This window comes from Branchiostoma floridae, chromosome 15 (genome assembly GCF_000003815.2).
Source record: "Branchiostoma floridae strain S238N-H82 chromosome 15, Bfl_VNyyK, whole genome shotgun sequence".
NCBI classification, from domain to species: domain Eukaryota; kingdom Metazoa; phylum Chordata; class Leptocardii; order Amphioxiformes; family Branchiostomatidae; genus Branchiostoma; species Branchiostoma floridae.
This window is the reverse complement of record NC_049993.1, coordinates 10,578,272-10,591,080: the sequence shown is the minus strand read 5'-3', so window position 1 is coordinate 10,591,080 and position 12,809 is coordinate 10,578,272. Positions and strand designations below refer to the sequence as shown.

The 12,809-nt window shown below is 41.2% G+C and overlaps 1 protein-coding gene across 1 annotated transcript; it reads right to left on the bottom strand.

Moving 5' to 3' along the window:
- Nucleotides 1-2,776: 2,776 nt before the first annotated feature.
- LOC118432556 (bone morphogenetic protein 4-like) lies at nt 2,777-10,553 on the bottom strand. Its single transcript, XM_035844176.1, has 4 exons — nt 9,549-10,553; nt 4,868-5,424; nt 4,508-4,635; nt 2,777-4,102 (listed from the first exon to the last, which is right to left on the bottom strand). The coding sequence occupies exons 1-4, from the start codon at nt 9,898-9,900 to the stop codon at nt 3,910-3,912; spliced, it is 1,230 nt and encodes a 409-aa protein (XP_035700069.1). The 5' UTR covers nt 9,901-10,553; the 3' UTR covers nt 2,777-3,909.
- Nucleotides 10,554-12,809: the final 2,256 nt, after the last annotated feature.

Genomic DNA, 12,809 nt, shown 5'->3' with positions numbered 1-12,809 from the left:
TGGTAATTTTCCAGAGAGAAGTCGACGCGCCTTCTGGAGGGGTCGCGCTGTGGAGTCTAAACTTAACCATAACTGGCATGCTGTTTTACCCCGCCCCACACGTAGTCAGAGTACTAAATCTTCGCTTTGCAAAAATCACCCCACTGGCACTTGTTGACTAAGTACGATATATTCAGGAAAAGTGGCTGTATATTTGTCAAATGTACCCTAACTCTATCTCCACACACGCGCACTATCACACGGAGCAAAAAAATCTGGCGGATCAGAATTTTTCGAGCATGTTTTGACTGCACATCAAAGCCTAAGAATTATGTCTTACTCCCGTCATCTATGTCTAGCATCGGTTGAACTGATGATTTTGATAGACTGCGTTTTATCGATAAAAAAAATAAGGTCCAAATATCGATCATCAGACTAAGAGAAAGGGCATGATTGGCAAGAGTGGCGCGCACGTTCCTAGACTTGAGCGCTCCTTGCGGAATAAACGGAAAAGCAGGTTTCTGGGATCGAATGCAGCAGTTGTCATATGTACTTTAACCTAGTTTGAAGAACAGGAGCTTGGCATGCTTTTGTTACCCCCTACCCCCGCCCCACATGAAGTCAGAATAAATCAATGTCAAAGTACTAAATCTTCGATTTGCAAAAATCACCCCACAGGCACTTATTGACTAAGTGGGATATATTTAGGAGAAGTGGCTGTATATTTGTCAAATGCACTGTTTGCCACATTCCGGTGTGCTTAAAGGCGTTGCCATAAATAATTGTATTTTTGTTTGATATTGTACGGCATTAAGTTGAAGGTTATAAAACTTTGTCCTCACATGACTTCAAGGCCGAGAGGGAGTATTTTGAGGCAATAGGGAGAGAATAGCTATCATAGAGTATTATTGCAAATGCAACCATAGACACATGCTTGTAACGTTAATTAGAAGCAATTCTTAAAATTGTACCAATTATTAGAATTGTACCATTTCGGGATAGGAATTGTTGCTTACAGCTGTAGTGGGTTTACTGTGTGGTCAAACAACGGTTAGTGTCTGACAATACAACCCCATTTTATACATTTGTTGATTTTTATAACCTTGGTGACAACACAAACGTAAACACAATCCTACAACCAGGGCAGGTTGACACCATAAAAGCAAGAATGCCGAGAATGTCGATACCGATAAGGGGGACGTTATATATATGTGAGATTTTGTGTTATCAATGTCACATGCTCGATATAAAGTGATCTTTTCATTTTTCATTCTCACATTTTGGTCTACATCTTATCGTATGAGTAAACAGTAGTATCTACAGCGTATTGAACCGTTAGAAACATGCATCAATATCTAGACTACGACTCAATGTGAACAAAGTTAACGCCCCCCTCCCCTTGTTATGTTGCCAATAATTTGACGGACGTTTCGTGACTTCAGGTATTGTTTTGAAGAGTGGAATTTTTGGCACACGTTTTCTTGTACACAGCCAACTATTTCGGAGCAACACAAATCTTTGGGGGTTAGGAGCGGGTTAGTTATCAAGAGAACTAACTCCCCAAAGGTTTGTGTGTGGCTAAAACCCCACAGTTCAAGACAATACGTTCAGCTGTGTATGTGAAGACCATGGTAGCTAGAATGATGGTAGATTCCGTTTGAAAACTAAAAAAAAAAAAGAGTGGTAAGAAAAAGAACTAAGACTCTTCGATTCAATATCAACGATATCCACGTTGATGAAAAGTTTCTCATGAATAAAAGTTCAGACAATCTTGTCTGAATGTGTCATACTCTTTAATATACTTATCTTATTCATAAACTTGTCATCAAATTGATAACACTATGATGGACCAAAGGCACTAGCTCAATATTTTCGATGCCAGTGTGGATTGAAGCAAAGTTGATTTTTGGGTACGTACCGCCAGAAAATGCACCACGGAATGTGGCAAACACAGACTCTTGACAGGTTTATAGTCACTTGTTCCTAAAAATATCCCACTTGCGGCGCTCATTATTGAATAAGTACTGGTGTACGTGTTTTTTTGGATGTCGACGATTGACCTTAATATTGATGGGGTCGAGGTAGGGGTGAAACATCAACCAATTAACTTTTTTTATTATTCTATACCCACACAATTGAAAGAATAGCTATATCTGTACCCCGAGTATCTACTGGTCCCCTGCCAAATTGTTGCTGGTGTTCCCCTTTTAGATTACGGGGCATTTTTATCGTGGCACTTCAAGGTACAATTTATCAGCCACCCCTGATACGTATATCCCTGCAAACAAAAGCATTGCGTGGTAACGATATACTGTTGATAGGCTATCCTCACAACAACTAGGGCTATTTATAGAAGGGTAATGTCACAAATGCACAAATATATTCCATGTAAGGAAACCTTTGACATAATTTTTGATAGATAAAATTTGATAAATGTGCAAAGAAAACACAAAGCTGCGAAGTGAGTTAAAAGCCTCAAGTTAGGATCAACGTTATAAATACAATATAAGAAGCAACGAGAATAGTTTTTACATATTTATTTCGGACCATTGTGAGTTGACATTTCATAGAAAACCCATACTACAAGACCATACACAATTCGAACAGCATTCTTTAAATATATGTACATGCTGATAAATGTATACCCAGCACTGTGCTGGACAAATAATACAATCAGACACAGATAAAACCGACGTAAGAATGACGCATTTCGTTATAGTTTCTCTTTACCTGGTCACAGACCAGACCATTTGTACGTATACATCTATTGATAATTGATCATCACACATCCGTAAAAACGACTAAAGCCAATATGGCGACTTCCTAGTAACGGATAACACATTTGGGAAACTCCCGTATAGGCCACAGTAGAGAAAATGTACCTTGTTTTCAAAACCGTAAAAGCAACAAAATTGCTAGCTGCAACGTTAACTAACCTCTATATTAAATGCAACTAGATATTTTCCACCGATCAAGTGTCCATTTTTGTTAGTACCAAAATGTCAATGGGGGTGATTTCCCCCACCGTGCACCATACCAAACAGCAATTTTCCAAGTATGATTAAAGTACGACATAGATTACTCCTCCCAGCCGTCATGCAATTAACCAGTCCGACTGGACTCAAAAATTTCTATAAAGCACAATTGTGACATAACGTCTATAATCTGCAACTGTACATATCATTTTGATATGATGATGGATTTATAGATATGAGAATTGGCAGTACTAGTGTTATAGGAATATATTGCTCTGCAACGTGTGTTTGTTCACTACAGACGTCTAAACCTGATATAGCGACAATACTGGCCAATATCACACATTTGGCATATCCATATAGGAACAACATTCGAAATATATCGTATCTTCTAAATACATGCATAGCGTTCGATTTCGTTCTACATATACTAGTAGTTCCTAACACGTGACTTCGGTTCTTTGAACCAGAGCTTCGTATAAAAACATTAGTATGAGATATTACTAATGGAATTATGAGTACGTACAGTTGTACAAAACTCGCCTAAAGATAACAAAAACACTATCTATAACAGGCATATGTTCTTAAGTCGAAACTTAAGAAATATGCTTTCATACATAGCAGCATATCAAGAAACCTCTCATTTGCTCAGAATAATTCTGATTGTCGGTAACTTTTACGGAAAATAAATAAATATCATGTTTTATATCTGAAATAAATACCGCCCTGCAACTTTATAGTACCCTGAACACATGCACACCTTACCCTCCCCCAGCACAATCACAAATCACACTCTAAAATATACTACATTCCATTCTTCTCACATTTCAATCAACCTAAACTGGCTATCCCTTCTTATCAATTGTCTATCGATTCACAAGGACATACACAAATGCTTACACATATATACATACATTCAGATGAACAGGCACCACAGCACCAATCAGCGACACTGTTACGTACACGCGCACTGATCCACTACAATGTCGTTAAGCGGAGTGACCACCAGTTGTGGCGTGTCGGAGTCGTCATAGTTGAGCACGGAGAGCGGACTGAGTCTCTTGGCTACGCAGCAGGGCTGTGGTGAGGCGGGGTTCAGGTGGTGCAGTGTGGATTTGATCAGGGAGTGTGTGTTGGCAGACTTGTATCTGAAAAATAATGGTTAAAATCATTACTTAGATCTTTTACTCCTGTAATCCTAATTTCTAATGTACGTATTTCAAAGATGAAATTAAAAGGAAGGCAACAGTTGCTTATATAGATATCAGCCTATTTAAGAAGGGTTACATTGAATATCTTGATATTTTCCTATTGAAAAAAACCTAATTGCAGTTGGAAAGGAAACCACTAGGGGCTCTAAAGTCTAATGCAAAGACTGGTCCACAAACTTAAAATCAAAGAGATCTAAATGTACTAGTAACTCTTCAGAGAACCCAACCGCTATAACACAAACGTGACATACGCTCAGAATAAAGAATCAACTTAGCACCTAACAATAAATGAATGAATAAACCCAGGTTCAAATGAAGGAACAAACAAACAAACAAACAAACCTATAAGGACAGGAGCCGTCGCAGTAGAAGGCGTTGAATCCCTCCGGAGCCACTATCCAGTCTCCCCAGCCGATCTCTGTAAAATTCACGTACAGAGGGTAGCGGCAGCATCGCGTCTCCCCGTCACCCTGGTAACGAAACGTGGCCATGAAGATGAATTAATTAACAGTACTAACAACATGACATTTGCCATGAGTTTCTATTGGTGTATGTTTCTAGTGGTGGTTTCTTAAAATCGAGAACGTGGCCACTTTGTCCTTGAACTTTCATTTGGTGTAAGTTTATTGCGTGAAACGTATTAAAAGAAAGCTTATGAAATATATGCATAAGGCTTGAGATCACGAAATGTGGATAACTTACCACTAGACAATCCTCTGTCTCGGAGCTCCGTCTTTCCCTCAGTGGAGATCTAACTTCCTGGGTCAAAACAATCAGTCTTGGTACCAAGACGTCTAGATCGTCTGTCTCATCAGGTCTCCTGACCTCGGAGTCTCTGTCTCTGTTCGTCCCGTAAAATGTAATGACGTCATTCAGTGGCTCGTGGTCGCAGACCACTTCTATCCCATAGTTCTTTTCGGGTGACGTCATCCAACTCTGTACGGTGGCTGTTACGTCTATTTTCTCCCACCCCGTTTGTAACACTGACGTCGTGCGCGACTCGATCAATCGCTTCAGCGTCGTTTTTCCTGTCCTTGGGGGTTCTAAAAGCTGATAAAAACTGAGAGTCACCAGTCCGTCTGTGCTTTTGACCAAGTTTTCTGGAAATATTTCTGATTTGTAGAGTTTCAACTTCGCGTTGGCCACCCGCAGATGCCTGTGTCTGTGGTGGATCTGCGGAAAGTCCGGCTGGAAGTAGAGGCGAACTTTGTGCAGGCCGTTGTCCCAGTCCTCGGCGGACACCTCTTGTGGAAGCTCATCTGAAGAAACAACATAAAACAGAGATATAGACTTTATCCGTCTTCTATGATATAAAACGTTACGTTGCAATATTGTCAAGTGTTATCGCTTCAAACATATACAGGCTTCAGAGAGTTGAGCTATGACTATATACGCCGATGAAGGGTGGATATGCGACTGGCTTTATAGTTACCCCTCACCAATAAATTTCTAATCCTTCAAGGCGTTATTGATATCTATAATCTATTAATCATCTTGAAAATCCACTCTTCTATGATGTGTCATTTTTCGCTCATTTACTCATTTATTCCCTCTCTTCCCTTTCTCTGTCGCTCCCTCTACTTCTCTACGTCATGCCTGCCTCTCCCCATCAGAATTAGCTTGTTGTTATGGTTACGGAGGATGGCGATAAAGAATAATAATATTGACCAGTTCCCACGCATTGTGTGTTCTGTGTGTGTACACGCAATGCGCACCACGCCCTCACCTCTAACACACTGCGCATTGTTTTGGTCTACAAATGTCGGTTAGAATGACAGTACACTCTGGGAAGAGATATGGAAAGAATGCCGTCCTTATTTAGCTACACCTGTATTGATAAGGCATACGTGTTAAGGTATAAACACTAATGATTGTGGGACTCTGGGCGTTGTTCTGCGGTTGGCGCTTTGGCCTATTACCTCCATGATAGAGGTATTTCAGTGGCTTTGTTTTGTGTGGGTGGTACAGAGGTTAGGTGTAGTTGTCATGCTTAGATTTTGGTGGTATTTGGTTTGTGTGTAGATATTGTGATCCCAAAAATCCACGTCGTTTGTGGGCCACCTAGCGGATTTCCTTGGTACAGGCTATTTTCTAATTGCTACAAGATATGACGTAAAGTGATCAAACCCTGGTAGCTAAGCAATACGAAAATGGTACCATGTAAGTCAAACAAACACCTGTCACAGAACCTGCTATGGGGGTACAACATGCCCAACTCATGAACTTCTGTTCTAGAAACAGGATTGCCAAACATTGCGCCACGCGCGCCGTCACCTATGTGAGTTATTTGTAGACCTTGGTTTGGTAATATGCAATTTTGAATTTTGTTTACTTTATATTCGTGCCCACCATGCCTTTAAGAAACCCTCGGAGAAACAAACACCCATCTACAATGTAACTGTTGATATGTTAGACGGAATCTTGGAGCTAGTGCCAATGTCAAGAGAGACATTTGCTTGACAATTACAACTATTGACGTTTTGTACAGAATCAATACCAAATGTTGCCAGAACTTCCGTCCGTGTCACCAGAAATAGATACAATACAGGGCCATTGTACCCCAGATGTTACCGCATTCCAAAATCAAACATTTGCAACATGTCTGGCCCTCAAGGTCATTGAGAAATGGCATAACAAGCATCACTTAATCTGCATACCAAAATCATGATGTTCCGTTTGTCCCTTCTTGAGTTATCCTCCTTCAAATTTTGCAACTAAACCTGCTCCTGCACTTCCAATAAAGCCGCTAGGGAGCCCAAACATACACCACTGTCTCTCTGTCCCAAGAGCTATCTACAACTTAAAAATCACTATTGAAAAAAGGTCTACACATTTAATACGAGCATAGAGAGGTACCTTAGATTTATTTACTAATGTCAATGACCCTTCAACACAAATCGGTCAGTGGGACTTCACTGGGCATAATAATTGTAAGTCTTAAAGACGTCTGAAAAGAGTTAATGAAGTTTGCACAGGGGTATGTAGAGCGTTGGACAGTTAAGGTGAGTCGACGGCTGACCCGTGAAATTAAAGAAAATCAAAAGATAAAAATAGAAAGACACAGCCGGTTTGATGAAAGCGATAGAGATGCACTTTGTGGAATAATTACGCTCTATTTTTAGCGCCTGACTCGTCAATAGAATCATATGATGAATAGTGCTTTTGTTTGACACATCGTCGATTGTAAACCGAAGCTACATATTTTTTCTACTTCACTCCGAAAATGTCAATATTCTGCAAGTTTTTGACATGTTCTTCACTAGCTATGCAACTTTCGAAACGGAAAATGTCACGATATGCATTTATTTGACTATTTTGTAGATATTCTGTGCCTCCTATCATGACTTCAACCATGAAATCTGTACATTTTCAGTGAAACATCGCACAAAGAGAATGGCTGAGAACTGCTATTTCTGTCCCTGTAACAATAGAACTGGATTCTATATAGTCCAGAGCACCAGGTTTAGGATGTTTCTATGACGTCAGAAGAATCTAAATTAACAATACAAGGTGTTAGTCCCTAAGTCTGGCGGCTAAGCTTAGATCCGATTGGACAGTAGAAAGATTTCAGATAGACGTACATGGGCATTCAGACCGTACATGGGCATTCACACCGACCAGCACGGTAAGAATAGACATGAGCTTCTCTCGCCCACGTCGACACATCTTTAATCCAAGAAGCTACACCTTCGAAAATAACTTCAAAAGCAGCTAGAAATAGATAGACGGAAAGGTCTTATAAGGTCAGCAGGCGGGCATAAAAAAACGTACGTTACGTACCTAAAAATGAGGAATAAGAATGTTAGTAGGAATAGTCCACAAAAACGAAAGCAAGAAAGCTGTTATTTATTTGTGTGTGATATATAATAAGAGTACGTTATGTCAAACTGACCCCGTTTTGGGAAGAAACATTTCATACGATGTGCATGTGGGTTTTCTATAGACTCAATACAACGCCGCGGAAATGAATTCCAAGTTCCGCGCTCGTACGCGCTTGCTATCCAGTTATAATGACTAAATCTCGGCTTTTGGCTTCCTCATACGGCTGAAACTGAGACTAATTATAATATAAGACAACACTTGTGTGCCTCAGACGCCCCCGTGTCTTGGTTGGGAAACTTTGACCCTATAGAGACAGTTGAGCTGATGCGTGCAGGCCACCGTCCAATTGACGTCAATATTGCTATTTACCCAAACCCCATGACTTGATGTGTGTGTGTTTGTGAAGTTATTAAAAGGTAAAGGTCCTAAGACATCCATAACAAAGTCCACTCGTCGTGTCTGTGGAATAATACGATAAAGCACTATACTAAAAGATGGCCTCAGAAGGCAGGCCGCGGTGTGGATGTTGCGAAACACTCGCTATACGATATCCACCGGGCTCATCTGGACCCGATCAGGGTTAAAGTGTACGAGGCTAAAAACGTACCACCCACCCACCTACATGCCTATAGCTACTCTTGCATATAATGATATAGCCTTTCTGTCGGTCGTAAAGACACAATTATACATCTATGGACTAGTCTCCAAGCAGATGTCAGCTGGATGACAGAAAAGAAGAATTTGGCCAAATAGGGACAAATACTAGTATGCCATGGGATCTCAGTTAGTCTTTTGCCGTCTACTCAGCAATCAGTTCACTCCTACGCCAATTAACTCCTCCTATACTTTTATTCCTAACTTGGACTAACCTAAATTAGTCCCCTATTATCGACCAGGCCGGAGTCTGGTAGAGACCACTATGTACCTATACGTGGAAAATTGTCCTAGGCAACCACCCTTAATTGGCCGCCCTATCGCAAAAAAAGTGCTGTGCCAAGTCCCACGGGACTTTCAACAAGATTTCACTTTTTTTATGAAGGATTTATAAAGAAAACGGATACGATACCATAATGAGATGATTGTGGCATGTGCTATTGCTGTGTTGTTTCCGCCTATATATGTGGTTTGTTGGCCGTACGTGATAGCGATCATGATAATTATTTCGCAATCTTTTGTTGAGACCAAGCTAACCTCCCTTTGCAAATAACTTGATACCTTTTCAAGAAAAATACTCCTTTAGACATATCTTTATATAGGTTATATCGCGGAGGATTGCACACCTAAAATCTGTTCCTACGCTTTATACTTGAAGAAAAGAAGTCAAACTAGCAAACTAGTCTCTTCACACTTAAACGATTGCAAAGTTGTCAGATAGCAAAGACAGGAACAACCACTGTCCCAATACTATGTCGGTATCTATGAACACATTCCTTGGCAACTCCCTATCAAGCCTAGGTATTCGAGACTGGTATCAGATTATTACGAGGCTGGCTAGTCCTTCGTGCCGAGGGAACTGTATTACGCAAGAATGACTAGCCCAGAGAGGGAGAGTTGTACGAACCTGTAGCAGGGAAACTGTGGAACGTCTTGGCTGTAGACAGCTCCTCGTGTTCTACACTTTCTCTCGACTCGGACGTTTCTTCCAAACTCATCTCGTAAAGTCTCAACATCTTTTTCTTCTCCGCTTCGCTCACCTGGGAGCGAGTGACGTTAGGAGGCCGGCGGTAGCCCAGCTGTTTTAGGATGACTTTCTGGATGGCCAGCAAGCGGGCATCTCGAAGGGTTTGCTCGGGGGACGTCGCCCGGGGCGCCCGAGCCCTTTTGTTCTGCGCTCCCTTACCACAGCACTCCGTCGCCGCCGCGGACAAAGACGCGGACAGACACGTCAGAAAAATCAACCATCGACACAACATAGCTTTGTTCCTTTCAAAGTTTGCAGCTCCTGCTAATCAAAACCTTGTTCTCGTTTATTCTTAACAAGCAGTATTTCGTCGTCCGTGATACGCGTGCTCTCATGGATACCACTAAATGTACGGACACACACTGCCCACGTGGGCCAGGCCGGAACGGCCACTAGAGGGGGAGGAGCCAACAGGGTACAACCCACCAATGGTAGGCCGGTATGGCAATGACTGAGAACCATAGCCATAAACCACTGGCTACATGCGGGGAAACGCCCCCTCGTACGTTAAGATATGGTCCGAGTGGTTTCCTTATTTAGCCGGAAGATATTTCCGCTTTTATGTGGTCACAATGATACAGCAGGGCCACGCATGCCTGCCAATGACTCATCAGTTGAGGATAGTCCGACCGAGCGTACAGTGGTGTTCTGTTACTTCTTCCACGTGTCTGGTCGCATTTAGAGCGTTCCATGACGTCACTATTGAGAGACACTTTGAGGACATTGGCATATTACGTAACCTTGAATCTCACCAACTGTCGGACCGTCGGATCCTTTGAGGGGCGTGGTGTAGATTTTTAAAATGACATTATACTGTGCTGTCTGTTTTGTAATGAACGAATAGACGTAGTCCTTTATACCACTGTGTAAAATACTAGCCACAACAAAAGAATAGTTGACAGATACATGTATTTATTGTCAAGCCAGCCAAAGAACTATATTCTACTACTTCTTTGTCATGGTACGAGCAGGAATGTAACATTACATATTATGAAGTGTGTGAAGTCCGTTATCTGGTGAAAGGTGGCGTTTGTGTTCTTTTCTGTGAAGTGTTTGTCAGCAAAGTTAGTTTATTGATTTGTCGCTTGATATATTGCGTCATGCACGAAAGACATATTTATGAACTTATTCGACAGAGTCAATATTTATTAATATCTTATCAATATCTTTTCCAAATTTTGCATTTTTTGTGTGCCTTTGATATATTTGGCATATATCCGGCTGCTAGGAATAGTAAGGACCAGGCCTAGCTATTACGTAATTCAATGAAAATCAAATATGCTTTGCCATTCTTGCATACCTCCCTCAGATATTCTTATAATGTGAGAAGTTTGCTTTCCACTACCTACAACGAAGAATTCAAAATCCAACAGAAATAGCTATTTATGTGGTATCACCTATTAATATCACTGTATCATCATCATAATTCAACATTAACTTATCAGTCTTCGGGCATGTATTTGCAAAGAAACTACATTTCTTCTATCAAAACTATTACCAAAAGAAGCGTAAGATCTCTTTGTCTTAAAAAAAATTGGGACCAAATTTCAGGAACTGTGTCGTCAGTGAGAGTTATTTACATGCTACGTTTACCGTTCCACCCTTAAAGGTGCATTTACGTATTTCCTGCCCTTTCCCATATAACACATACCAGGGGTACCCCTAGGCATCACAGTTACATTTATATATGCAGCAGAACAAAGCAAACAGCTTCGAATTTTATCAGTCATTTCAAACGTCAAGCAAGCGACGTGTGTACAAGTTTGTCGATGTAGCGATAAGGTGTATGTGCAACTGAACCTGAACTCCATAGGAACTAAGGACTCTGGTGGGTACATAAACTCAACCCTTGGCAAATGTTGATGTTGTGTTTAGGTGACATTGACATCCATTCTGTGCGTAAAAGTGGAGGCGGGGGGCTACTAGGGAAATGTTAAGGATATATTCGTTATTCCACTGACCGGTGTCGCCTTTATTCCTATAACTCCACTCTGGCCTTGGGTGATACTGTGATGTTCGCGGTAGGCAAAATGAAGTGTTTGCGGAGGTTTTAAATTCGCAGTGAATAGAAGTGCACGTGATCACAGCTAAAATTGCGAACATTGAACCCCCTGCGAATATGTCCCTTTTTGCAGTGCGTAGTTCATTGGCCTCATTGTCCGTGTTTGATAGGTCAATGAACTACGAGTAGACATGCGCGCGCTAATTAGCATGTATTTGGGCTTTTATTTCAGTTAATTCGTTTAATAGACTGTAAAGGTATTCGTATTGTTTCAACATCACTAACAGATGAGAAGCCGAACCTATATATTAGAGTAGATTTAGAGCCCAATAGATATGAGCACAAACACAAACACGTGGCGCTGTGTGTGGCGTAACTGGTAGATCGTTCGGCTCGGGATCTAGAGGTCCCGAGTTCTATACCAACCGTGCCCCCGACGTTGTGCCCTTGCCTTGGGAATGACACTTTACACGACCTTCCTCACTTAACCCATGAGAAAAATGGGTACCTGGCTTCGGTCGGGCAGGCAAAAGAAAAGACTACCTTTTACGTTCAGTCTGTACTGTGTTTGTGGCACTGTTAATATAAGTTACTAACTTGAGTGCCACATTGTCCTCGTCTGTCCCAAAGCAAATAGAAAAGAAAACACAAACTATACAATCTGTCTTTGGCCTACACATAAGTTGCATGTGTCCATGTTTACTGTACTACAATATGATAACACAGAAAGGAATAATGTCTCGATTGAGTGACCGTGCGGACGTCACAGTTGAGCAGGACGTTGTAATGATGTAAGTAATAAGTAAACATACGTGTGATGACTGTCTAGAACTGCCTGGTACGACGAACTGTTCTTTGGGTCAAATCGTAGCCTTTGATACCAGTGTTTATGTAATGGTCATCTTTCTAACTTATAAATCAACTGAACCATACGTAACGTCGACATCTCTGCGTGGTACGGCCTGGTTTAAGGGACAAATGAATGGGCATCCACGGGACTAAAGATTGCATTTAAAAAAGTACGTTACTGAAAAAGGGCTTTGGTACTTTTTGAGACCTATTAGATGGGCAATCTTTTTTTGCACATGTATAGGCCAATACACCCGATACACGTCCGTAATATAAATTCTAAAGTCTTG

Bases quoted from the DNA above. Each gene is read 5' to 3' on its own strand.
- LOC118432556 (XM_035844176.1), bottom strand. From the start codon at position 9,900: ATGTTGTGTCGATGGTTGATTTTTCTGACGTGTCTGTCCGCGTCTTTG. The intron at 4,636-4,867 runs GTAAGTTATCCA...TTTCGTTACCAG, and splicing joins AGACAGAGGATTGTCTAGTG to GGTGACGGGGAGACGCGATG. The intron at 4,103-4,507 runs GTTTGTTTGTTT...ATTATTTTTCAG, and splicing joins GACGGCTCCTGTCCTTATAG to ATACAAGTCTGCCAACACAC.